The sequence below is a fragment of the Aspergillus mulundensis genome (genome assembly GCF_003369625.1).
Source record: "Aspergillus mulundensis strain DSM 5745 chromosome Unknown scaffold_0, whole genome shotgun sequence".
Lineage (NCBI taxonomy): Eukaryota > Fungi > Ascomycota > Eurotiomycetes > Eurotiales > Aspergillaceae > Aspergillus > Aspergillus mulundensis.
This window is the reverse complement of record NW_020797888.1, coordinates 4,747,680-4,774,342: the sequence shown is the minus strand read 5'-3', so window position 1 is coordinate 4,774,342 and position 26,663 is coordinate 4,747,680. Positions and strand designations below refer to the sequence as shown.

Below are 26,663 nucleotides of genomic sequence, written 5' to 3'. Positions count from 1 at the left end.
TGGGCCTTCTGGGGAGTACGGGTATCAGAATCCGACGTCGCCGTATCAGGGTATGACCCCCTTCCTCGTTTATTTTCTTTCTTTGGATGTGAGGCGAGGTGCTAACAGTGTTTGCAGACTCGCACTTCTCCAGCCCCGGGCAGACAACAATCAGCAGCGGCACCAAGTACCCCTCCGGCTTCAGCCCGAGCCTCTCGCCGCCCCTGGGGTCTGAGGGCGGGCGACCGATCTCCGAGATCAGCGGGAGCGACGAGCACTTCCGGCAGCATCAGCGCGGGTCCGGCCATGGACTGGGCGTGTATGGGGCGAAGCCGGATCCGATTCCCGAGCTGGATAGCACGGCCAAGCCGCCGGAGGTGCATGAGTTGGATGGGCTGACTCGGTCATAGGGAGAGAAGGTGTTGGGAAATTGTATTTCTAATTGCATTGGATATAGATATCATATGTAGGTATGCTTGTAATACGTAATCGCAAAAAGCTCTAGCAGGTCTGGTCTGGTCTATACATTAATGAGAAGGGAGGGCTTACATGCCCCGGTTGAACTCAACCTTGCCGTCCTTTCCGCCGCGGTTCCAGAACTCCTCTTCCAGCGACGCGGCGCTGATGGCTTGTCGTTGGGGGAACGCTCCGAGGGCCAGGGGGAGGGCGAAGAGTGATGTGGCGAGGACCAGACCCAGGTTGGCTGGGAGGACCATCCGCGGGCTGAGCAGCTTCCTCTTCTCCAGCTGGACGAGAATGAGCGGAGGGACAACCATGATGGGCGTCGCGTTCAGGACACGGCTAATAGCCGTCTCGCCGACAGCTATCTTCGCAGCCACCTTGCTCCGGCCCAGACTCTGGACCGGCTCGCCCTCCTTCTCGGGGACGGGGTAGACATCGATACCCTGGCGGATTTCCTCGCTGCGCATGAGGAAGACGTTCAGCGCGCTGGCGCTGGAGACGGCGGCGAAGGGGACGAGTCGGCCGAGGATGAGGCGGGTGTTGGGGGAGACGTTCTTGAGACGGGGGACGAGGGCGTTCAGACCGAGAGCGACGGAGCAGGAGGCGGAGACGGCCATGAGGTAGGACTTGGCCATCTGCGAGACGGAGAGGGGGGTGGACTTGTTGGAGTTGGCGTTGTTGATGGCCACGTTGAGCGACTGGTTGGCAATTTGCCAGAGGAGGGTTCCCGTTGTCTATCCCGTCAGATACATCCACTTCTTGATTGTAGGGCGCATACCTGAAGACCGGGCGTGAGCATTCCCGCCGTGACGACCAGGTTGGAGAGGACGTAGCATGACATGCGGAAGGGGAGGAAGACGGGCTCGCCGGTGTCTATCGAGTATACAGTTAGCGTTGCCAGCGACGGGTTGAAGGAGGCAGCGCACCAGGATGCAGCGTCGAATCCACCACCTTCTTCGCCTTCCACAACTCCGCATTCATCGCCGGAATCTCGTTCTGCTTATACTGGGAGATAAGGCGCTTCGCCTGGTCCAGGCCCGCTGAAGAGACGAGTAGCATCCTGCAGATTAGCCGAGTTCACCAGAGCGAGTCAAGGGAAATACCTTGGATCAGAAATGTCGGCCGCATGGCGCACGCGACCCCAGTAAGTGCTCAGGTCATACTGCGAGGGAGGGAGGTCCCGGTCGCCAGGGAGCGAGGCGGACATTGCGGCCAGGTAAAGAGTGACGAGGCGCAACGAGAGAGCGACGACGACAAGCACAAAGACAGTGATACGGTGAGGATGGGAGATGAAAGAAAGAGAATCAGCAGCGGGAGAAAATGATTCACCGCTGTCGGAGGCGGTGAGCCCGATAAGCGGGGTGGGCCAATCGGAGCGCGCCGATTGCGGACTGGGTCAGGGACAACCCCTCGGGCGCTTCCACGGTCCGAATGTGGCGGACCGAGAAGTCCCGAACTACGCCCACGCGCCTACCAGACTCATGCAGAACGCCCCTAAGAATACCAGGGCGCAGGCAATTACTCGGCTGCGACCGCGTAATACTCGCCAGCTCTCGTCACTAAGAAAGTCTTCCGACAGCAGCTCGATCAACGAGGCGAAAATCAGCAGTCCTGCCGAAATGGCGTTCATTGTTCCCACTAGGAGGAGTCCAACCTCCGAGTCGGGACTGTACAGGGAATGCGTTGCGATGCCAATGGCTTGGCCGATGGGTGTCCTACGAGTAATTAGTGATGAAGGTGAGATGAAGTTGGGAACGTACGTGCACCCATAAGCCAGCGACATGAGCCACGGCTGAGCCGCCTTAGCGGGCCATTCCAAGCTCGCGATGCGAGAGCCCAGCGCAAGTCCTTCAAAGGTTTCTATCCTCGTTAGCAGCTTACAGAGATGGCGTGCCACTGTGGAGACATACGATGAAAAACAATGGCGATCAGAAGAACCACAAACTCATTCCCCACGGATACACTCAAGGACATGCCGATGAAGACACTGTGGAACAGAATCCCAACTTCGAGCATAAACACCTGCATGACATCCTTGTTGTACTTCTGCTTCTCTGACAGCTGGAACTCGTCCACGCTTCCTTGGCGGTCGGTGAATCGCTTGACTTCGCTGACTTCGCTGACCTGCGGGAGAGGGCTGGCTTCGGGGGCAGACGAGATGCGATAGACCCTGTCGGATTCCTCGCCAATGCGATGGATTGCGCGGCTGAAACTCGAAGCTCGCCCGACTAGCGGTCCCTTCGGGCGTATCTGAGGACTGCGATCGCAGTCGCAGGTTTCTTCTCGGCTGATGCCGCCGGATATATATACAGAGTGAGGCTCCGTGGGGGTGGGTGCCGACTCTTGATCGGTTTGCTTGGAGACTTTCCTGGTGGCCTGGCGAACCGGACTAAAGACCATCTCGATCAAGGTGACGAGGAAAATCCCGGCTAGGGATATGGCCCCCGGCATGGCAGGGTAGTCGGTGGTCCAGAAACTCGACAGACATGGGTCGCCTAGTAGGGTAAACGCGGTGGGGAGTAGGTGTACAAAGGCCGTAGCGATGAGCACTCCAGTGCCAAAATGGCGCACAAAAAAGAGGAACGCCGGCGGGATGCGCAGGCGAGAGAAGCGAATGACCAGGATAGGGAGAGCACAGGCAAGAGTCGAGACTCCAAGGATGATGAACAGTGCTCCCACGTGCAGCGAGGTGTTGTACTGGCTGCTATCGACGCCGCCCGAGGCGCAGGACTGCCGCTTGGAGTATCTCCTCAACGGAGCATGGCTCTGGTCAAGATATCCAACCGAAGCCATATTCGCTTGCTGGAAAGGAACAACCGTGCTAGTCGAGGTCAACCGGTCAACAAGACCACTAGCGGAAAGTAGAAAGGCTGTGGCCAAAACAGAAAGCAGCCATAAGCACCAGCCCTTCAGTTTATGCAAAAAATAAGACAATCGAGCACGTTCAGCTCGACCGTTTGGGCGTCCTGTCGGGTGTTAGTGCATCGCCTGTAACCCACGGGGCAGGGTCCTTGGCCTACCTGACTGGGTCAGAGACGCCCAGTGTTGCATATGCTGCGACACTTCGGATTCCGACTTGGATGTTGGCGGTACGTCTGCGTCGTGCAGGCAGTGCTGCATGGCAGGGCCCCCCGCGCCGGCATCCTTGAACTCGCGGGCGTTGGAGATGCCGTTGAGATCTTGACGGGTTGTGAGGTCAGGCGCCAGAAACGGGGGGTTCTGGTTCCAGTCGTCGTGGGGGAGGGTGTCGTCGGTGCGGGATGGGCAGTTCATGGCGGATGTAGAAACTTACAATGGTTGATCTACGGAGTACTGACAGACTGTAAGAAGAGGGAGGCCAGAAAGTTCCGCCCGCAGTCCGCGGCGCCAAGACCCACGAGCTTCCCTCGGGCCGGCCTCGCCCGACTCCGCAGACCGCTGCTACTATCCTTGATGCCGAGAACTTACAGGGTCAGGGTACCAGGTAGTACGAATACGCACTCGGCTTACATTGTACTGGCTGTCATTGGCTTGCGATCCGCTCAAGTTGACCTTGGAACTCCGAACGGGTAAAGTTGAGGGTATATTGCATCATGGACCATGGTATGAATAGAGAGACCTCACATAAAGTCGTCCAGGAAATCCGGATCCCGGTCCTGGTTATTGCTGGCCTCCATGTTCTCCGCCGAGAACATATCGTCGTACGCGTGATCCTTCTGCCACTTCAGCTGCTCCCGCTCCCTCTTCTCCTGCTTCTCCCTGTTCTTCTTCTCCTCGCGAGACTTCCTTTCCTCTCTCAGCTGCACGCTCTTGTACTCCTCCTTCTCCGCCCGCAAATCGGGGAACTTCTCGACCTTGGTCTTGTTCAGCCGGTTGACGATCGGGTTCTCCCGCTGCGCGACGAAAACCTTCTTGACGAGCTTGTGGTTGTGGAACGAGACCTGCCCCGCCGCCATCGATCCGTCCTTCTTCAGATTCGACCAGGGCGTATAGATGACCGTGATATTATCTTTCTTGTTTCCTGTCCGCCTATTAGGAGCTGTCCAAGCCGGGTCGGGATGCGGGTGGCAGCTGACCCTCGATTGAGTTGGCCTTGGTGAGCTGCGCGCAGTCTACCAGGAGTTCCTCGGCGATGTTGTCCCATGATTCGCCGTCGCGGAGGCGGACGTAGACGTGGGCGCTCGAGAGGTTATCGACGTGGAACTGAAACGGGTACGTTAGGCGCGGCCTCGTATAGACGTGGGGGTTTCACAACGAACCCTGCGAGTTGAACCTCTTCGGTTAGCGTCAGCCCAGATTGCGAGGAGATAAGCTTGCAGGAACTGTACCAGACATCCTTCTCCAGTCCGTATTTGATCAGATCCTCGTCTGCTGCGGTTAGTACCGTCTCGTCGTTGCGTCGGGGCAGCCGCACTCTCGAACTTGTCTTTGCCCATATAAATGTAGGCAGACGGCTGCACCACATTTGACGTAAAGTAGTAGACCATGGCGATCGGTTGTGGGTTTGTGTTTCGCAGTCTATCTTGTCGATCGCGGGGAGAAAGATTGAGGCCGCTCGGAGCGGAGAAACCTTTCGGCTGCGGCGGGCCGTTGTCTTTCCTATTTTGGATTTCTCCTGCACATACCTACATAGACCGCAACTTAATTTGCGCGCGAAATCTCCAAAGAATAATAGACTATTTGCGTTTGGCGGACTCCAAATATGTCATCTCCAGACCCCAACCGCGTCGCGAGCATCATGCTGTCTTGGCACTCGCTTGACCTCGTGTCATGTACAACGCTACAGAGACTCTGGGCAGGGTACGGGTACATCTGCGCCATCACCGCGCGAGCCACCAGCAAAAAGGCAGCGGAGCACCTGGACAAGCTCTGCGGAGTGGAATCCGGAACAGATGGGTCTACCTACCCCCTTATCCTCAAGCTTATATCTCCACCGAAGAAGAGCTCTGACAATGCGGATGAAGGCCACCTACGGAAGATGCTAAGCTACGAGGTGGAGCAGTACTTCTACACCCATACGGTGCCACTCCTAGGCGATGACATTGCCGTTGCTAAGTGCCTCGCTTCGACGCGAGATATGAACGGTCACGAAGGCGAGGATGAGCTGAAGGGTTTAATAGCGACTGTCATGGTCGACCTGCGTCCTAAATACCCAGTTTCCGGAGAGAAAAGGGCTGTTCTAAGCGGCGTGCAGGTTCACGGGGCGCTGGACTGGCTCGCTCGCTTTCACAGCCGCTCATGGGGACGGCTGCCGGATAGCCTTGACCAATATGTCTTGCCGCCTCTGGAAGAAAACAAGAGAAGGCAAGGCGGAGGTAAAGTTGGGAAAGAGCTTTGGCTCAACGGAGGATACACGTACCTCGCGACGCGGCGGAAAGAGTACGCTTCGCTCGTCGACGACTCTTACTCGGAGTGGTCAGAGGCCTTGTGCGGCCCATTCGAAGACCTCAAACTGTCCGTTGCTGAGGTGGTCGCGCTGCTATTAACCCCTTCTGGAAGACCAATGGAATCATTGATTCATGGCGACGTCAAGTCGGAGAACCTGTTCACGACACGCGATGGAGAGCGAGTGGCGTTCTTTGACTTCCAGTACGTCGGCCTAGGGCTCGGAGTCTGTGACCTCGCCAAACTATTTACCTGTTCGGTGCCGTTGGATATACTCGTTGATGATGAGTATTTGCCTGATCAGTTGGCAATGAGTGACGGCGAAAGGCGACTGCTAGAGCGTTACCGCTCTTTTTTGGTACGGGATAAAGGGTCGGACTTTTACGAATGGAAAACGTTCAAACGACACTGGGAGACGGCTCTTGTTGACTGGTGTAGATTCCAGGCTTCTTGGGGCTTCTGGGGAAATACCGAGTGGCTTGAGGCTCGCGTAAGATCGATCTTGAGCGACAGTGGATGGAGAGACTGGCTGCGTGGGAGTATCGACAGCCAGGCATAAGAAGTAGTCCACAATGGGTTGATCCTGTCGTCCACCCTCGGCGATAGAATCTCCAACCTCCCCGCAGATAAGCACGGCCACGGCCCTATACTCTGGGCAGGTTGGCTCAAACCAATAAGATTCCTTGTCCTCGTCTCTCCAACCGTTCCATCAGCTTGGAGTAGACTGTTTCTGTCTACTATCCCCTCCTGTGTAACATGCACGAAATCTAGCAGCAATGTCGAGAGCTGTAAGGAGCCAAAACGGTGCGCTAATCCTACCAGCACTGTCCACAATATAACACCATGCAGGCTGTGTGACATGCAAAGAGCGACGCCTGAAATGCGACCAGACCAAGCCGTTCTGCCACCAAAACTCTCGCGTTCCTTGTGAGAGCTATAGGAAGAAAGACCTCAAATGGCGAGTGGTCAACAGGGTATCTATTGCATCTTCTCTAGCAACAAGGTCTCGACAAATGCCACGAGGTGTGTCTGCGGTTAGACTTGAGGATTTAGATGAGGATACTTCTTCTACGTCGACGTCACCTTTGCGTTCAGCCTTGACTCTGCCGCTCATGTCTTGGAGATCTCGGAAATCCAGAACTTCCCGCACCGATACCAACACCATCTACCACACAGAAAAACCAGCCAGTAGGGACTTCAGAAGCCCAGCCGGCTTATCCCACTGAAGCGGACCTCTTCGCTTGAGACAGCCCATTCCATTCCCTGCATGAGCTGTTCAACTCCAGTCCGATCGATGACCTCGTTCCACCCCTCCTCGCGCAACCATCTACCGACCACAACTCACCGGAAATACTGATGTAGCGGTTCTCTATAGACGCATGTGTCATACTTTCCGTCAATGGGTAAACTGAGAAACTCTGGTGAAAACTGATCGGACCGCTTTCCTCGCCTGCCGTATCCCATACCATTTCCTCTATGGCCGCCGCCCATGCCTCATACGATGAACCAAGTCTCCAGCTTTGCAGCATCCAGAACCGCAACCCAGCATCCAAGAGCTTATTGTTGATATTAAAGATTCCCGTTTCGTACCGGTGCTGGCATCTCTCGCCCTTGCCTTTGCAGAGGGCTGGGAACGGCCGCTTAGCAGTAGATTCGCCCGCCATCTGCTTGGGGCAAGGGGTGTCCTGAAGAGCTGGATTCTAGATCCAAGTAATCGACCACTCCTACGAGGGAGCACGGAACAGGCGCGTGATTTGCGGTACTTGTGCAGCGCATTCATTTACCTCGATGTTATATCCGGGTTAACAGATCTGGAAGATAAAATGGACGACGATGCTATGCACGAAGAGCTTTTATCCGCAACGAATGTCCCAATTATGGGTTTACTAGAGATTGATCCACTCCTTGGATGCCACGCCTCACTCTTCCTCACCTTGCGGGAGTGGCTCATATCGCGCAGCAGGTCTGCGAGGGATAACCTGTTTACCTTCAACTGATCAGCCAGGCCGGCGAGCCTCAAGTTAAATTACAGCAATGGACGCCCCCTAGCGCGGCGGTCTATGAAACGATTCAGGACCTAAGCAGCCAAGTTCGCCATGCAAGTCACATCGCAGATGCTTTTCGCCACGCAATCCCTTTGTACCTCCATCAGGCTGTTCCTGAAGCACCTTCCGAGCCTGCCGCGTGACTTTCGCGGAAGATCCTTGTCCAGCTGGCGATGGTTCCGCCGACGAGCCGCACCACGAACCTTCAGATCTTCGCGCTGCTGATTGCTAGCTGCGAGGTCGTGGGTGATGGTGGTCGGACGTGGATTCAGCAGCGCTGGCTGGCGATGATATCACGTCTGCGAGTCAGGAACGTGGACTGCTGTTGGGAGATTGTGCAGGAGGTGTGGGCGAGGCGGGACGCTGATGCTGATAGGGCCAATCAACGGTATGTTTATGTTCCTTATCCTGAGCGCTGTTCTTCGCTGATGACTTCAGTTCACAATATTCGACCTTCTTGGGACGGAGGGAGACGCGGCTAACCAACTCTGCGGACAAGAGGATACGTGCTCCTACGCCCCCGTTTCCGAGTACAAGGTTTGCTGTAGGTTGCATTGGCTGAGCGTTATGTTTGATCGGGGTTGGGAAGGTATGCCTTTAAGTCCCTTGGTGATATTATAGTGTTTGTGGATAGTCATGACAGTACTTGCTTGGAGGCCCCGACCTCTATATGAGATACTAGCGAATTCATGAAAGATTCCAGGTGATCGTTTTCATATGCGACTAACTTCCCTCCCCAGTTTACTGTTTTCATCTACTCGAGCTCCAACTCAGTCGCACTCCTCGATAGGTGCGTCCCCCACCTGGCTTTATCAGCAACCAAGGAAAAGCTCTCCGATACTACGGCTCTCATTATCTTTGCCTACAGTTCCCTATCCCGTGCCGTCTCTTCCACGGCGCTAAGAATAATCGACTTCGCATACTCATTTCAACCGAGACACGACAGCAAAGCGGCAGGGACTGCCTTGGCGTTTATCTATGGAAAACGAACAGCTGGGCATGGAGTCAATCGACCTCGCGTGCTACCCGGGCTCTAAAGCTAAGACATCTCACGATGAGTCCTGAAACAAAGCCCACTAGGGATGACGGTCCCGAAACGACGGCTACTCGGCACATGGCGCATTGGAAGATGCTGGAGAGACTTACTCGGGAGGATGCTGATGTCATTAGGGAGCTGCCTTTTCTATCCAGCGCCATTCTGCGAGCCTGCGAGGAGCCGAATGGATATTTGTGCCAAGTACAAGGGACGGGAATGGCCATGGGGTAGTTTGGCATAGAACCGATTAGCGTGCATTACCGAGTCTCTGGATGGCCGAAAGGCAATATTATGCTTGCAACTCTCCTCAAGTGGGTGGAGGACGCCTTTTGGAGGTGGTCTCAAGCCAATGTGTTAATGCTGGATTTGAGGTGACGCTGAAGGGACTTGCTGACAGGCGCCCTTGTACCACGCCATCGCGATTCCACAGCCATGTTGGGGTGCATACTTGACAACCGTGCCTTATCATAACGCCCTAGTCCTGTCGGAACGAAAAGAGATGATTCTTCTGGCAATCATGTGTCAAGGGTCCACAGTGAGAGTCAAACAGCGCAGAAAGCATAAGACCCGAGGCCACGTTAGCTCGTGCACATTCTACAACTTGCTCCTCAGATTTCCGCTCCCAGTTCCTTCTAAACTTCCAATCGCTTCTGTTCGCAGGTAAAAATTGCGGATACCACTCCGGCAAGTCCTCGCCACAAAAAGCCGTGCCAAGATCACCGCCAACAAAAACACCCTGACCATCCCGATACCCTGGATACCCGCAGCTACCTACTACCTCTGGTATCCAAGAACTGGCTCCCTCGTGCGTGAACGCAACAGCTCCAGTCCATCATGTATAACTTCCCTGTTTTCCAGGCCCGCATCCTTGACGTCAAAGAACTGCGGCGTGACACCCTTCACGGTGGATGAGATAGCCGCAGCCGTGCTCGACTAGCCGAGTTGCTAGCTAAACTGCGTCCTGATCTTCTCCATCTCCTTGTTGACTACGGGTGCCTTTGGTGTGTGTTTGTTTTGAGTTTCCTATGGCTAGAGGAATCGATGGACTGACTCCAGTTGAAGGATAGTTGCTGCTATGTATATGATCTTGCACCTTCTCAGTTATCAAAATGCTGCATGACACTCTTTGGAGAAAGTTACGATTGGCCCGTGCCGCGTAGCCCTAAGTGGTGCTAAGTGATTGCCTGGGAGTTGCCAATCACCGGGGGTTGCCCGTGTACACCCAGCACTTCCTCTTGGGCTTCACCAAAGGCGGAATTAGTCCTATGTGCATGAAAGCCACTGCAGGGTAGGTCAATGAAGCGCCGAAAAGTTAACAACCTATTTTAATCGACTCAGGTGGTATAAGGAAAACGAACAAGCCTTTCGACTTGGGTAACTTAGATTACCGGCCCAGTCGGCCCCCATTTTGTGCCTGGACTGTGCTAAATGTTTAGTTTGGTACTGCTGGACGGGCTCCAGTACGTGTTGATTACTACAACCTGGGGCAGCCTCAACATTCACTACGATTGTTATCCACTCGGCGGGGTTCTCAATACTGACTCTCTCCTATTGATAGGGCGTGTCGGTTATGGACCATTGGGGCCTTTGAGAATGTCTACGACAACTTACAGACGCAAAGGTAAGATATATAGCTCGTAGAGAGCAGTTTATATGAACTGATGTTTATCTTCATTCAGAGAACCCACAGTTCCGATAAATATACGAAAAAAGTTCAAAATGTTTACGTACAGACTTGGGATAAGAATATGTGAAGCTTGCTGAAAACAGGTACCCTAGGTAGCTTACTGCGTGCAAAACATGGCTAACACTAACTTTTGCAGACCATATCCAATGGAGCCTGATAAAGCACATGAAAATGACCTCGAGACATTGGCCTAAGGTACAATAACAGTCTGGCCGACGCCACCCTGGAGGTTGGCAAAGTTCCTGCCGGTGATAGCCTGCAGCCCAGCGTCGAACTGCGCCTTCTTCCCGTTCCAAACCGCCGCATTGAGGTCACAGATCTGGCAATTGTACTGGAACCGCAGATTCACCTTCTCCACGCTGGTACTGCTCTTGCCCTGCCTGACGATCTCCGTGAACGTGCTCGACGCCGCACTGATATAGTACACCTTGAGCCTGGGCATCACCATTGAGAACGCAGACCCGGGGATCTTGTTAATGGGGATCCACGGCGTGGCCATGGCAAAGTTCACCTGCTGCGACTGGCTGATGTTCCCGTTTGCAATGGAGCGCGTAAACTCAGTCAGCATCTTATCCAGCGTCTTATACGCATCCGGGTCGACCGCGAAGTCCTTCGCGAACTCGTGCAGGAAGTTCGCGTGCACCTCGCTGCGCAGGCACGTCCGGTTGATCGTGTTGCCGCCCATCGAGGACGCAATCAGGATCCCAGCGAGCAGTGGGTCGAAGGGCGCCTTGAGGTATGCGTCGGCGGCGGTCTTCATCCAGAGCGCTGTGTCGTCAATCGGGCTGATTTTGCGCTTCAGCTCGCGCGATTTGTCCTCCAGCGCGAACGACGCAAGCAGCATGATCACCGACATGAGGCTCTGCATGTCCTCGTAGGCTTTTACGGTTGCCGCGCCGAGAAGGGGGTCGTTGAGCGCGGCGTTGGAGACGATCGTTACGTTTGCTGAGCTGGGGGGTGTGCCGCTGGTTGGCGGGGGACCTGTGGTGGGTGTTGGAGCGCCGCCGATTGCGCTCGTGGTTGGGCCGCCGCCCAGCGCTTTGGGGGTTGGCTCGACCTGAACCGGCCCGGCGAACATGCTCATGAATGCGTCCCTTGAGCTGGTGAGCTCGGATGCATCGCCCGCATTCAGATTGGTCACTGCGTCGCGCGCGTGCTCGTCGGCGATGCCGAGGAGGTGGTGCAGCTCCGTGGTGGGCTCGAGGGGGTGCGTTTCCACCTCGTTGTGGAGCTGGTGGCCGCCCGAGGTTCTCTCAAGCGGAGTGCGCTGTTCGACGTGGCTGTCTTTGTGGCGGTACATGAGGACCAGGCCGCTAGGCTCCTCGACGATCGTCACATGGCTTTCGGGGCCCAGGGCCAGTGGCGCCTTGAGGGTGTAGCAGTCTTCGGCTTCCTCGTCGTCGTCGTACACGAAGATCTCGTCGATCTTGGCGGAGTATTCCTTGAGAGCCTTGTTCGCGGGGATCTCCAGGGGCGGGGCGGGGGGGAAGAGGATGTAGACGGGGTTTTCGGTTCCGTTGACCAGAGTCGTCTGCAGGAACTCGAGGGGGGCCATGTTGAGTTACGTTGTTAGAAGGTCAAGTAAGAGCTTGTTGTTGTCCTTTGTTGTTGTTTAGAGGTCCATATTCGGCATTCTGACACGCCTTATATCTTGGACAGAGCATGCATGGCTCTGGCACCATGACGTCTTCTCTGCCCTCTGCATGATGTCGATTACGAGGACATCACATAGGCCTTCCACTTGCAGTAGGGACCACGTCACGAAGTTGGCTGTCAGCAGTGAATCATCAGACTGTGTTCCATGTGGCTCTGGATGCATTCTCGTGACGTGGTCGACATGTGCAAGAGTTATGGATGGATGAGCTTATTGCCCTTCTGCAATGCCCTTGTTCATTAATTATGATGGCAACCACTCATGGACACATTGCCACATGCCACTGTAGCATCTCACGACTTTGCTCAGACTTCCGTAGGCGTCATCCATATTGCTGCTAACCCTACTACCATATTCTGGACCTCCCCCGACCCCCCCCTCCACGGACCTCTGCCCCAGAGCTTGGGGTACCTACCTAGGTGGTCTACAGTCTAACCTTGGCTAGTAGAGACATAGACTATGACTATTGCTATAAAGTGCCTGACTGACACTCCCAAACCGTTTTGTTACTCCGTCCATCCTCACACCACATTGAATCTCAGATCAGATTTCCACCACCATAGCAGCCATGGACGACCTCCGCAAGTTCCTCTCAACAGCAACCCTCCCCCCCAAAGCCCAAGTCCTCGCCGGCCAAGTCCCCCTCGCACCCAAATTCCTCGTGGTGCCCAGCGGCGAGATCCCCTCCGACCAGCACGCCAAGCTCCTCGAAATGACCAGCGCCCTCGTCGTGGGCACCGCATTCGACGTGGTTGAAAAAGGCCTGTACGAGACCCTCTCCACCCCCGAGGAAGTCGCGATGGCCCTCAACAACGTCGCGGATACCATGTACGACAAGTTCACGCGGGGGTTCACCTCGCTTCTCCGCGCGAGTCCGGCCCCGCGTGTTGCGGTTAATCGGCAGGTTGCAAGGGCTGATGTCCACCGCGAGTTACTCAATGTGCTGTTTGAGGATGTTGTTGTTGGTGGCAACTCCAGTGGCGTGATGAAGGAGCTGGACGGCCGGCTGACGGAGTTCGTCGACGGGCTGAAGGCGCTTCCGCTGGATGGTGAGGGCGAAGACGAAGACAGGGAGCTGGCGTTCTTCTTCCTGTCTAGCCGCATCAACCGCAAGAACATCGGCGGCCCGACGAACCCGTTCTACCGCGAGACCCCGCTCATCAAGATGCACCTGCTGCGGGTGAAAGCGGGTATCTATAGCGAGCTCGTTGCGAAGGATTCCGCTTCCAGCACGAAGAAGGACACTTCCAAGAGCACCGAGGCTGCTAGTAGCACCGGGGCACAGGCCGGGTATAACTCCGGCGGGGTTGAGACGCCTTTGTCCTGGAGGGATTTGCTCTTTGGGCATCAGACTCGCGTGGAAGAGACGGAGGAGGAGGAGGATACGGTTACGTTGAAGGCGGACTACTTTACCGTTAATGGGGAGCTGAATGTTGGGGAGTTTGATCAGCGGCGGGGGCAGTTGGATGCATGGTTTAAGAGTGTTACTGGGAAGGGGCTGAAGGAGTATGCGGACCAGACGACAAGAGTGCTTTATGTGTAGCTGCCATAGGTCTATAGGCTATCCCTGGAATTGAGCTGTTTGTTTGTTTACTGTTGTGATACAAGCAATCTCTATCCACCTGGCATCTAGATTCGAACATATATACTGAACCTATATCTCAAACATCACAGAAACAATCCATGGTTTGTGAGACCGCTATCTAGACCATCCCATCTAGAAGTGCACTATCACACCTCACAAACAAAGTAGATGGATTTATCAACTTTTACCCTTACATACATACACTCACTTGCCACATACCAACCGCTAGAAAACCCTAACCATCTGTTCAACCCACCAGCAACACCACATCGCTGTTCGGATTCGGCTTGATCCCATCGCTGCCAATCACAGACGCAGTGTAGCACGCCTGCCACTGCCTGTCGTAGTTCACAGCCTTGCAAGCCGGATCCAACGCACACCGGTCCACGCACTGCGCAAGAGTGGCCGGGTGCTGGGCCAGCTTTGCGTTCGTAGCTGGATAGCGTTAGCGAACCATACCTGTTATAAAAAGGAAAGAGGTAGCGTACTATAGCCGCACAGCGTAACAATCTTCTTCCCGTTCAGCGATTCAGTCTTCCACATCCCGTTGAGGCCTAGAGTATACCGGTATGTCAGAGCCCAGTTCACGGGAGAAAGAAAGGGAAGAAAGCTCACAAGTCCCCGGCGCCCCAGGACTACTCCAGCTATCCAGCTCCCTCAAACACGCACTGCAGTCCTGCGCCGATAACGAGTCCCGGCACGTCTTGAGCTGCGCATTGCACAGCCCTTCCCGCCCAAGACAGTCGCCCCGTTCCTTCTCGCACGCCGCCAGACTCCCGCCCCCAGCACTACACACCGCAAGCTTCCCCTCGCAGTCCAGACGCGCCGCCTCACACGCTCTGTACCGCGCGTCCAGAGCGCCCTTGTCAAGCAAACACTGCTCCCTTCCCGCCTGACAAGCCGCCAAATCCGCGGGACACGAACTCGGCACCCCCGGGCTTGGGCCTGGGCCCGAAAACGCCCTGTCCGCCGTGATCCACACGTACCCGCCCCCCTCGGCAGGATCGCGGGTATAGAGCCAGCAGATGCCGTTGCGCTTTTCCCAGGACGCGCCGCGGCACTCGGGCGTGTTGCAGGCCAGGGCGCAGGCGTCGATCGACGGCAGGTTCCACTGCGACTTGCCCTGCAGCGGCGGCAGCGTGTCGCAGTAGTAGGTTGCTTTGTACCCCGGCGAGACTTCGTGCTCGGTGGGGAGACTGCCTGGTGGGCAGATTCTGTCGTATTCGCGTTTGCCGATGGTTGGGTCGGCGGCGACGGAGGCTGGAGCTGTTAGGGTGAGGGTTAGGGTGAGGGCGTAGAGGGCGAGGCTGTTACTCTTCATGTTGGGTGGTATGCAGTATAGATCTTCGAGATGGAAAGGAGCTTGTAGGTGGTTAGGCGGTGCATTGGAGGAATGATACCGCAAAGGCTGTCTACTTTTCTAAGCACTGCGCTCAGGCCATTATCCAGATCCGGTGGCTTCCGTGGGCACTCCATTGCCGGACGTCACAACTGATAGATCAGATGGATCATGGACCACGTATGTAACCTCGTTCTGCGTGGCGTGGACTGGTGAGCAGGGATACCGCATGCAGGCTGGTGACGATGGCGATTGCAGCTGAGCGCTGAGGGACTCATCTTGGCCTGCAGTAAACTTGACGTAGAACAGGGCTACTCCATGCAGGGCTGATGACGACAGCCTTGTAGGTCAGGCTGGGCTGTCTGGTGCTACCAAGGCACGGTATTCTGGAGGGAAAGGCTTTGGCTTACATGGCGGTTCGTACTGCAGGAGCTGGAGGGCCATTGTAGGTGGGCATAGAGCAAACTCTACTGGAGCTATGGCATGCCCTGGCCTCCTGTTTCCATTGAAGTCCGAGGGAACCTTGTTCTTGTCATACCTGGTGACGTCCACGGGTGCGATTTCATACACTGCACATGCTGCTGGGTCATTGATGCCATGACTCCGGAACGTGTGTAGGAGAACAGTGCATGAGGCTCCGACTGTGTCTGCATTTATCTTGAGTGCACTTGAGGTTCAGCTGTCTAGCTGAGCAGAGCCTAGTCACCGAGTTATACCTCGAATTGTAGACCATCAGGACGATGAAGGGTGTATTCCTCTGCCCTCTGCTTGGGGCTGCCTCGGCGGCCGTGCAAAAGCTGCAGCTGCACAAAGTGCCAGATACTGTAAGTCACTCCATGCCCAGGTTGGCTGTGAGCTCATGCAGCAGGCCCCGTTCGACATCGACGCCTTTGCAACGCGATACTCGCCCGGCATCCCCCAGTCGGTCCTCTTCAGCGAGGCCGTCCACGAAATGCAACACCACGACTTCCCCCTCGACAGCTACTTCAACGCCCAGTGTCAGTTCCCTTATCTAGCTTACAACCAAACTAATCCGCCCTAGACTTCGCCGAAATCGAGATCGGCTCACCCCCCCAAAAGTTCAAGGTGATCCTAGACACGGGCAGCTCAAACCTCTGGGTCCCCTCGATCAACTGCGAGTCACTCGCCTGCATCCTGCACAGCAGGTACAACTCATCCCTATCCTCAACCTACAAGCGCAACGACACGCAGTTCTCCATCTCGTACGGCTCCGGCAGCATCGCGGGCTACATGTCGCGCGAGCGGGTCGCAATCGGCGACCTCCAAATCACCGAGCAGCTGTTCGCAGAATCCACCGAGGTTCTCGGCCGGGCGTTCACGCACGGCAAATTCGACGGCGTGTTCGGCCTCGCGTTCGACTCGCTGTCTGTCCTGCACACCCCGCCCCCGTTCTACACCATGCTGGCGGAGCGGCTGCTCGATTCCCCGATCTTCGCGTTCTATCTTACGGATGCGCCGGATGGCGAGGGGTCCGAGGTTACCTTTGGCGGGTACGATACGGCCCGCTACGAAGGAGACCTGAGCGTCATCCCCCTGCGCGAGGAGTCGTTCTGGGAGGTCGAGCTGGATGGCGTTTCCGTGGGTGGTGAGTTTACGGAGATGAGTGGGACAGGCGTGATTCTTGATACGGGGACGTCCCATATCAGCGTTCCGTCTGTGACGTCTGAGATCATTCACCGGCAGATGGGCGCCACGAAGGACGCGTACGGCGAGTGGAAGGTCAAGTGTAAGAGCCGGGCGGCGCTGCCGGAGATTGTCTTTACCATGGGCGGGTACAATTTCTCGCTTGGGCCGGAGGAGTATACGCAGAAGGATAAGCTGGGGTGCAGCAGCATTGTCAAGGCTGTGGATATCAAGGCGCCCAGTGGGCCGCTGGTCATCCTGGGGGATGCGTTCCTGCGGCGGTGGTACAGCGTGTATGACTACGGCAGTGGCGCTGTAGGGCTCGCACGGGCTGTGGCTCCCGAGGCTGAAAGGGATGGACTGTGAATTTGATTGGGCAATGCATTGTGTATTTGAGTGGTTCCCAGGAATGGACTCTGGGAATGCTTTCTGATTGGATATCCATACTTGGTTCCATTGTGTATGTGTCATTGTGTAACTTCGTCCGGGCCGCTCCTTCCACACCAACCAATGGACTTGCACAAGGAATCCCTGCAGCTGTCAGATTGCATCATCCATGTGTGTAGCAACGAGTCCTTCTTTCAGCAAAGAACATGTAATGCTTATACACAATGTAACAGCCTTCAAGGACTAACATGCTCCTCTGTTACATTACAGACCAGCAGGAGGCATCATGATGTCTGCTTATGTATGTCGATGATTTCATGCTTTAATAGACAATCATCCATGATGCCTCCAAGCATGTCTCACTGTCCATGATTCATAAATGCAACCTCAACATTGACACATCTGTCCATGATGACCGCAACACTTCATCCACACTGACCTACACATTCGCATGGTGTCAGACTGCCGGGTGGATTCCCAAGTGCTGTAGTGCTGTCTATAAAGCGCTGGAACGTGCGTGTGTGTTTGCTGGATATCAATATTCACCCATATTCAAGCATCAAGATCGAGTAACAATTGCAAGATGAACCCGTGGATCCTCCTCTGTGTGTCTGCCTTGTTCCACTCCGTTGTTGGTGATCAGCAACCGTTAAGCGTCCCTGCGTCCGACATCAGTGTCCTCCCCCCCGCGCGGCCCATCACCCTCCACGACTTCTACATCTCAACCGACGACAGCGGCAACCCCCAGTGCTGCCCCATCGGGACGGTCTTCAATGGCCGCGAGTGCATCTTCCTCCACACCTCCGTGTGCCCTCCAAACACGCTGCAGCTGGGCAATACCTGCGTCGCCGACCCATCCTGCCCCCCAGCCTTCAACTTCGACGGCAAACAATGCATCTCCAATCGGCCTCCAATCTGCCCCCCCGGGGCCCGTTTCGACGGCAATGCATGCATTGGCGAGGCCAGTCCCTCATGCCCCCCTGGAACCGTGTACAATGGCCATGCGTGTGTCGGAACCAGCCCTGCCGCGTGTCCTCCGAACTACAGATTGAAAGACAACATCTGCGTCACGGCCCAGTCCCCGTCCTGTGGCGAGGACATGCAGTTCGACGGCCGCGGATGCTCGAGCTCCCAGCCCCCTGTCTGTCCACCTGGAACCCAGCTTTCCAACGGCGTGTGCGTCTCCATCGTGCCTCCTTCATGTCCTCCGCCGCTCCGCTTCCAGGGCAACACCTGCGTGACCTCCTCCAAGCCCGACTGCCCGCCCGGAACTCGGTTTGACGGCGCTGCTTGCATCTCGCAGCTCCCTCCAACCTGCAGCACCGGCGTCTTTGACGGTAAAGTGTGCAAGGACACGCAGCCCCCAAGCTGCCCCCCAAGCACCGTGCTTCAAGGCTCGCTTTGCGTGACCCAGGGAGGCCCTGCGTGTCCGCCGGGGCAAAGCCTGTCCACCCACCAGAGCCAGGCCCGCTGCTGTGTGAGCGGGCTCACCTGGGATGGATCAGTCTGTGTCCTGAAACCACAACCCGGCAAGCCATGCCCTCCTGGAAGCACATTCAATGGCGATAAATGCATCTACACGCCCACCGTCGAGCCCAGCTGCCCTGAAGGCACCAACTTCAACGGGAAGGACTGCGTCTCATCCAGCCAGCCTTCCTGCCCCCCTGGTACCGCTTTCAACGGCCATGTCTGCCTGAGCAGCGAGCCTCCCCAGTGTCCGCCCAGCACCAGCTTCGACGGCCGCAACTGCGTCTCCACCGAACCCCCATCCTGCCCACCCGGCACCGCCTTGAACGGAAACAACTGCATTGCCTCCACCCCCCCAGAGTGCCCTCCAGGGACCGTGTTCAGCGGCCACAACTGCATGTCCAGCCAGCCCCCGCAGTGTCCGCCCGGCTCGACCCTGGTCGGACAGACTTGCCGCTACCCAAACACCCCCAGCTGCCCCCCTGGCGCCACATACACCGGCCAGGACTGCATCACCCCGCAGCCCCCAACCTGCCCACCAGGCTTCGCCTTCGACGGCAAAGACTGCGTCCACCACGACCGGCCCCGCTGCCCACCAGACTACACCTTCGACGGGAGCCACTGCGTCGCCGACAAGCGCCCAGACTGCCCAGCAGGCACCTTCTTCGACGGCCACGCCTGCCTCCACCGCGACCCGCCAACCTGCCCCCCAAACACCAGCTTCGACGGCACCAACTGCGCCGCCACCGCGAAGCCCGGCTGCCCGCCCGGCCTGACCTTCAACGGCAAGACCTGCGTCCACACCAACCCCCCGCAGTGCCCGCCCGGCTCAACCTTCGACGCCTCGCGCGCCCGCTGCGTCGCAACAACCAACCCCACCTGCCCGCCGGGCACAACCTTCGACGGCAAAGACTGCACCGACCAGCAGCGGCCGGACTGTCCGCCCGGAACGGCGTTCAACGGGGGCGCGTGCGTCTCGACGTCCCCGCCGCAGTGCCCGCCGAATACCTCCTTCGATGGCACGAAGTGTGTCTCGACGGACGGACCGTCGTGTCCGCCAGGCACCAGGCTGGATCATGGCACGTGCGTGGTGATCTCCAGGCCGGATTGTCCGCCCGGCACGACGTTCGATGGGCAGAGGTGCAGCGCGGCGACGAGGCCCGAGTGCTACGAGATGCATGTCTGCCCGCCGGTCTCGCCTCTCGAGGAAAAATGGTACACGGTTTCGTGATTGATGGTCAGTGTGGATTGGGAGTGGAGCGTTGGCCGTATTAGGATCTATATCGAGCTGCAATGGAACTTGCATTCTCTCCTGATGTTCATTTTCGTTGTGGTTTGGTCCTCGACTTCTTTAGCTATAGCTTGTAGTACACTGAGCGTGTGTATTTCAGCTACGGAATCAATAGCTACAGGGTCATCATTACGGAGATACCTAGGAATGTGACTACAGAAGCTCTGTCCTAGAAAAGTCTGCAGTAAGCAACAGAAGCTGGGCCCGTGATGAAGAGCACCCAAGTCTGCTAGATGATTTCAAAATACCATAAGAATGGTACTGACTTCCTCCACTACCAGGTGTATGCATCATAGACAGTAAGACGGCTACTTAGTACCTACAGTTATCACCACTCTCGAACCAATGTCCCATGTCAGCAGGTCTACGTCACGAAGATAGTGTAGCAATGTTCGATCCACATGCATGGATGTAAGGTTCCCCATCCTCGACATCCCGGGCGCTCATTCAAGATGTCATCTACCTATCTTCCATAACCTCAACATTAGGCGACGTGGGCATGCATCATGCATAGATCCAGACACGAGCAACTGGCAGAATTGCTTCGGAACCATCGGACCAAATATACGTACTGGACGCTTTCGGAACTCAAATATACACTCGCAATCGCAATCGCAATCGCAAACGTGTTTCCTGACCAAAGCGTGTGTATCTATGTATGGTCCGGAGTAATAAGTCACACGGAAGGGCTAGGTATGGTAGGTACGGTACACAATCACCACCCCACGGTGCCCGTCGTCAGTCAACAAGTCGGGGTCCCAGGCCGCACATCCCCCCCTGGCCTGTCTGTTCCTCCAAGCCAGGCTTCGGGGCTTTTCCCCCTTCCCTCGTCTTGCTCTTCTTTTGTCCTGCGCGGGACTAGCGCGCAACGCAATACCGCCCGTCGAACGTTGTGCCGCGCGGACACAGATCCGCTGGGGAAGTGGGAGAGTGAACGCACACCCCGCTCTCGGCTTCGAACTTGGTTCCGGGCGGGCAGACCGCGTTCTGTCGATGTTTCTGTCCGGACCTCGCGTATCCGGGCCCCGGTCCTGATCCAGCATTGATATTAATGTTGCTGTTGCTGTAGCTGTAGCTGTTGATAGGGCTCGCCCAGCCACCAGAACCTACGGTCGAGGCGCGGCAATATGTCCCGTCGAAGGATGTCCCAGGCGGGCAGGGATTCTCGATGGCGATGGCGATGCACTGCCCACCTTCGTACCTCGCGCCCGGGGGACAAACGCCGTCGTAGTCGACATTGGCATTGTAGATCTTGTTCTTGGTTGCCGCAGAAACCGGCGGGGGCTTCACGTTCTGGCTGCCTTCAACCTGGCCCGGGAATCCAAATCCAGCGGGCGCAGCACCTTTATCTGCACCTGCGTAAGCTGGTGGATATCCACCTGCAAGCATCCGCACCTGCGCCTGCGGGTTCGGATACGCTCCGTCCCCCTGTCCGGACACACCAGATGCAGCCGGGTCGGGCTCCATAACGAACTCGCAGTGTGTGCCGTTCGACTGCAGCGGGGGCGGGCAGACGGGGATGCGGAAGAGGCACTCGTTGCCGTGGAGTTCTGGGGCCTGGCAGTGTAGGTGCGTCCAGCGCTTGCAGTGGGTGCCGTTGAAGAGGAGGCCGTTGGTGCATTTTTGGTGGGTTTGTGGTTGTTGTTGTTGGTAAGGTGTAGAGATCCAGCCTAGGCCTAGGGATAGGGGGAGGACGAGGGTGGATAGGGCGACTAGGCTGATGCGTGGCATGGCTGATTATGGCAGATAAGGATAGGGACGAAGTTTAGAGACTTGGGAAGAAACTAGACTTGAGGAGGTAGTGTCTGAGGATAGATGGCTGCCTTGACACTGTGGTATTGTGATCGGGGTTATGGTGAAATGAGACTGACGAGAGTCGTATGGCAACTTGAGATCAGCAGTTTTGTTCAGAATCTCTCTATTACCCAGGGCTAAGCAAGACAATCCTCGCTAAACGGATTCTGGCAGCTGCCTTGGTCAATGACACTTCGTACTCGAGATCGAACGTCACGAGTAAGCTATATCATTATCTCACCACTCTTCCAGGATTAGGGTACCATATGTGGACGGTTGCAACTCAGTGATTACATACTGTGCTGCTTCCATACCCAAGCAACTGTGTTCCAAATAGAGAGTAACCGAACCTAATCATGTCATTGAGTCTAAAATAGTAAATCTGACACTGGCAAATGCCACTCGGCGGTGCAGACCTTGGGGAAAGGTCCATCCGCCTACTCCCGAATACATCTCAGACTTTGGCTTGTCCAGATGCTGCAACGAGTAGCATCCCTCCTGCACCTGCAGCTGCTGTGAAAGGTGGCGGGCAATTGGCACTGCGCTATGTCTGTCCGTCAGAAGTTTGCACATGAGTTGACTGTTGACTTACAAGTCAAAGATGCATTGGCTCCTGTGCTGCAGATGGAGACCGCTGTTCAATAGCATGTTAGCCTTTCACCTTAACCTTGTCCAGTGCTCGTTGGATGTTGAGGGCGTACCCAGCATGCTCGGTGTTGACGCAATCGCCAGCATCAAGCTTATTAGGTAGTAACCTTGGAAACCCGCGGCAGTCTTTGCCCTCATACAGAGCCCTAGTTGCGCAGGTTGACGTCTGGAGTTACCTAGATAGGAGAGCAGGTTACATACAATGACACTGCCGTAGCCATTGCCTCAGGGATGAGGGCAAGGCATATAGTCTTCAGAAGTGCATGTCGATTTCACTGTGACCAATCTGGCTGTTTAGAGAGCTTGGGTTGCAGCCTTCAGGACTATGAGCTTGATTGACACTTTCCAGGTCACTATGCCCTGTGGCCTCGAACTTGCCAGTCTTTGGAACAGTGATATATGGCCGTAAAACAACGGTGTAGAACCCACACTAGCTTTGGGCACCTTTATAACTCTCAGCAATCTAGGGGTACCTTTAAATAAGGGCCCTGGACACTTTAAAAGTCTTATAAATATATATTTTTATTATCCTAATTTTTTTTTTAACCTTTTTTTTTTTAATTACTCCCTGCGGTATAATAACTAAAATTAAGGTATATACTTTTAATTAACCTATAAGTATTAATTTAACTAACTTTATATAACTATAAGACCCCCTATCCCCCTTTAACCTTTATATTATAAAAAAATAAAAAAAGGTCCCTAGCAAGCCTATTTTTTTATTATTAAAAATAGTAATATATTAACTTTCTAGCCTAGCCTGGCTATAAAGGCCCTTTATAATTAACTTAATAAGTAAAAATATTAAGTATATATTAAGTATAAAATTTTTATATGCTTTATAATTATTATTAATAACTTTATAATTAAATAAAAAACCTAAAATCAAAAAGCCTTTACTTATAATATTTATAATAAGTTTATTTATTTTATTTTTTTAAAAGGCTATACTAATATTAATAATATTAATTATATTTTTTTTATATATATATAATTAGCCTACTATTACTATAACTTTTAGTAAAATTATTACCTAGGGGGGAATTCCTAAAAATTTAAAGGCTTAATTTACCCCTTTTAAAGCAAGTTTTTTTTATTTTAATTAATACTACCTTAGGCAAGGTGCCCCCTTTAGGCACCTTAATAACTTAATTAACATATAATAGCTTTACTATAGTTTTAATTATATAAAATAATTATAAGGTGCTAATTACCCTTTTTAATAATAAGCTAATAACACGCCTAAAGGTATATATTATTTAATAAGCCTTTATTAAATATATACTAGGCCTAATTCTAATTATAGCTATTTTTAAAATTAATATTACTTATATAAGCTAGGGTATTATTTTTAATAACTTTTTTATTAAAATTTTTTTAATAATTAATAAAATAGTTAATATAATTTACTATACCCTAGGCGCTATTAATATATATATTTTTTAAAAGTAATATAATTATATAATATAGGAAGTACTAAGTATTATATAAATATATAATAATAGCTAAATAAATATTATTATATTAATTTATAATAAGGTTATAATATAAACTAGGCTTAAGTTAATTAAACTTATTTTTTTAAAATACAAGCCTAATACTAGTACTAGGCATATTATTTAAGTAATATTTTTTTTAAAATAGCCTAAAATATTTACCTTATTTAATTAAAGCTAGTAATACTAGCTTATTAAAAAGTACTAACTAGTTTCCTAATATAACCTTAAATATTAAAAATATTATTACCTAGCATGCTATAACTACACCATATATTATATATAATATAATATAATAATAATAAACTATTTAGGTTTTATTAACCTAAACTATAAAAATCCTATATGTTATATAAACTACCTAAGTTTATAATTAATAAAATATAATAACTACCTAGTAGCCCTTAAATATAAAAATAAAATCTTAGTTTACTTATTTAAAAAAATTTAATAATATACGCTATTATAGTGCTTACTAGTATTAAAATATATATATTTAAATTAATATAAATACTTAACTTTAAACCTAAATTAAATAGTTTTTACCCTAGGAGAATTCTTAAAAGTATATTATAAAAAAACTTAAAATAAATAAGTAAAACTTTATAATAATTATTAATTATTATACCCCGTGGTTTAATACTTTTACTAAAAATTAAAATTTTAAGTAGCTTTTTATTAAATTAATTTAACCTGCCTTAGCTAGCGCGGGTATGCCTTTTTTACCTTAGGTAATAAAGGTTAATACTAAATCCCCCTTTAAGCTTTAATAATAAAATATTAAAAAGGCACTATAGTAATTATTATTATAATAATACCTAATAATAATAAGATTTTATTATTTATTAAATAAATATAAATAAATTTATATTAAATTATATTATAATTTTATAACTAGCCTATAAGTAAGGCTATAATATTACCTATATTTAAAAGCCCTAAACTACCATAGGTATAAAAACCTAAAACCACCTAGCTTATAAATATTATATACTAGTAAATATTTAAAATAATTATAAAAACTAATTAAAAAAGTACCTTAAAATACTTACCTATATTTATAAAAAAAAGTATTATATACTAAGTAATATTACCTAGTTTAAAGCTAGGATATATTTTAACTTATAATAAATAATATTAAGGTTTTAAATATATATTAAAAGCTAATTACCTATAAAATAATTAATTACTTAATTATACTAATCCCTACCCCAGGCTATATAATTAATAAAAATTTTAATATTATTTATAATATTTTTAAGCCCGGGGTAAATAACTAATACTATAGTAAAAAAATTACTAGGTAAGCTAGTAATAATAATATTAATTATATTAATAAACTAGGCATGGCTATATATAAAGCTAGTTATATTTTTAATTTAACTTTTTTAAATTTTTTTTTTACCTGCACGCTAGTAATACCTAAATTATATAATAACTTTAATTACTAAACCCTGGTTACTATAGTGCTAGGGTGTTAAAAAATATTAAAATAATATTATTATAATATATTAAATTATAAGCTTAAGCGCCTAGCTAAGCTTATAAAAAATAAAATAATATTTTTTTAGCCTAGGAAACTTAAAAATATAAAAATACTAAATTAATATACCAAGTCCCTTAATAATATTATTATAAAAGTTATATAAATAATTAATAAATATCCTAACCTAAAAAGCCGCAGCACCCCCTAGTAATTAATTAAATATATAAAAATTATTAAGCCTGGGTAGCAAACCCTACCCTAAAATAAAAAAGTAGTTTTTAGCTATAATCCGCAAAACTAAACGCGCTTATTAAACTAAAATAATTAATAATATTAAAAATAATTAAAAATTATATTAAATAATAATATAGTATAAGCTAAAGCCTAGGCTTAAGGCTTTTTTATTATTAATAAATAATAAAGTAATTAAAAACACGCGGGAAAAGGCTAATATTTTATAAAAAAATAATATTAAAATAGTTTAATATAAATAATAACCTAAACTTTAATTTCTTAGCACTAAAATACTAGTAAAAAAATAAATACCTTTATTAGCTAGGAAAGATCTTATTAAAAAAGGTTAAAAAATATTATTAATATAAGTAGTACCTTTCTTAAAGTAGACTAGGTAATTATTTATATTTTAAAAGCTTACTAAAAATATATTAGGCAGGCTATTTACAGGCTATATAATTAATACCTATACTTAAAATATTTTCCCTTATTATAAAAGCTTATAAAAATAATAATACTTTTAAAAAGTAATAAAAAAATAAGTCCTTACCCTGGTCCTAGCGCCCTAGAATATTATTATTAATATTAAAAAAAACTTAAATAAATTATAACGCGCCGCGTTGCTTTTATTATATTAATATAAAAAATATTAAGCTTATAATAGTATAGTGCCTTACTTAAGTATTTAATTATAAATTTAATAGCCTTATTTACCTATAATATAAAAATAATACTCTTATAAAACCAGGAGGTAACTATAGTTATTATAAATATTTTAAGTGCCTTTAATATTATTTTATTATAATATTTACTTTAATAAATAATAAAGCAGGGCTAGCCTTGTGTATTATTAATTTTAATTATAAGCTTTTTTAATAAATAAAGTATAAAAATATACCTAAAATTTACTATAATAATAATATATTTAATATATTATAATATATTATAAGGCTTGCCCCTTTCCCTAGTACTATTTCTATTATATATAATAAAATTATTATTAATAAACCTAATTTTATACTTTAATTATATAAATAATTTTTACTTTAACTATGCAAGTAATTC

General features: G+C 50.7%; 9 protein-coding genes across 9 annotated transcripts; 4 read left to right on the top strand and 5 right to left on the bottom strand.

The window, feature by feature from the left end:
• Positions 1 to 524: 524 nt before the first annotated feature.
• Positions 525 to 3,714, bottom strand: zrfD (putative plasma membrane zinc ion transporter; the record flags this gene model as incomplete). Its single annotated transcript, XM_026743322.1, has 7 exons — positions 525 to 1,175; positions 1,220 to 1,314; positions 1,368 to 1,446; positions 1,916 to 2,156; positions 2,202 to 2,301; positions 2,352 to 3,407; positions 3,462 to 3,714. 7 exons carry the CDS (start codon positions 3,712 to 3,714, stop codon positions 525 to 527), a joined length of 2,475 nt encoding a protein of 824 aa, XP_026609167.1.
• A 326-nt stretch (positions 3,715 to 4,040) lies between these two features.
• Positions 4,041 to 4,907, bottom strand: DSM5745_01305 (putative DUF814 domain protein; the record flags this gene model as incomplete). The annotated part of the gene is made up of 3 exons (XM_026743321.1): positions 4,041 to 4,441; positions 4,497 to 4,623; positions 4,680 to 4,907. The coding sequence occupies 3 exons, from the start codon at positions 4,905 to 4,907 to the stop codon at positions 4,041 to 4,043; spliced, it is 756 nt and encodes a 251-aa protein (XP_026609166.1).
• A 215-nt stretch (positions 4,908 to 5,122) lies between these two features.
• Positions 5,123 to 6,364, top strand: DSM5745_01304 (uncharacterized protein; the record flags this gene model as incomplete). Its single annotated transcript, XM_026743320.1, has 1 exon — positions 5,123 to 6,364. The coding sequence occupies one exon, from the start codon at positions 5,123 to 5,125 to the stop codon at positions 6,362 to 6,364; it is 1,242 nt and encodes a 413-aa protein (XP_026609165.1).
• Positions 6,365 to 10,763: 4,399 nt separating this feature from the next.
• DSM5745_01303 (uncharacterized protein) lies at positions 10,764 to 12,128 on the bottom strand (the record flags this gene model as incomplete). Its single annotated transcript, XM_026743319.1, has 1 exon — positions 10,764 to 12,128. One exon carries the CDS (start codon positions 12,126 to 12,128, stop codon positions 10,764 to 10,766), a length of 1,365 nt encoding a protein of 454 aa, XP_026609164.1.
• Positions 12,129 to 12,795: 667 nt separating this feature from the next.
• Positions 12,796 to 13,770, top strand: DSM5745_01302 (uncharacterized protein; the record flags this gene model as incomplete). The annotated part of the gene is made up of 1 exon (XM_026743318.1): positions 12,796 to 13,770. One exon carries the CDS (start codon positions 12,796 to 12,798, stop codon positions 13,768 to 13,770), a length of 975 nt encoding a protein of 324 aa, XP_026609163.1.
• A 289-nt stretch (positions 13,771 to 14,059) lies between these two features.
• DSM5745_01301 (uncharacterized protein) lies at positions 14,060 to 15,133 on the bottom strand (the record flags this gene model as incomplete). Its single annotated transcript, XM_026743317.1, has 3 exons — positions 14,060 to 14,247; positions 14,301 to 14,366; positions 14,428 to 15,133. The coding sequence occupies 3 exons, from the start codon at positions 15,131 to 15,133 to the stop codon at positions 14,060 to 14,062; spliced, it is 960 nt and encodes a 319-aa protein (XP_026609162.1).
• A 758-nt stretch (positions 15,134 to 15,891) lies between these two features.
• Positions 15,892 to 17,161, top strand: DSM5745_01300 (uncharacterized protein; the record flags this gene model as incomplete). The annotated part of the gene is made up of 3 exons (XM_026743316.1): positions 15,892 to 15,975; positions 16,020 to 16,149; positions 16,194 to 17,161. The coding sequence occupies 3 exons, from the start codon at positions 15,892 to 15,894 to the stop codon at positions 17,159 to 17,161; spliced, it is 1,182 nt and encodes a 393-aa protein (XP_026609161.1).
• A 604-nt stretch (positions 17,162 to 17,765) lies between these two features.
• DSM5745_01299 (uncharacterized protein) lies at positions 17,766 to 19,880 on the top strand (the record flags this gene model as incomplete). Its single annotated transcript, XM_026743315.1, has 1 exon — positions 17,766 to 19,880. The coding sequence occupies one exon, from the start codon at positions 17,766 to 17,768 to the stop codon at positions 19,878 to 19,880; it is 2,115 nt and encodes a 704-aa protein (XP_026609160.1).
• Positions 19,881 to 20,798: 918 nt separating this feature from the next.
• DSM5745_01298 (uncharacterized protein) lies at positions 20,799 to 21,671 on the bottom strand (the record flags this gene model as incomplete). The annotated part of the gene is made up of 1 exon (XM_026743314.1): positions 20,799 to 21,671. The coding sequence occupies one exon, from the start codon at positions 21,669 to 21,671 to the stop codon at positions 20,799 to 20,801; it is 873 nt and encodes a 290-aa protein (XP_026609159.1).
• Between the last annotated feature and the right edge of the window lie 4,992 nt (positions 21,672 to 26,663).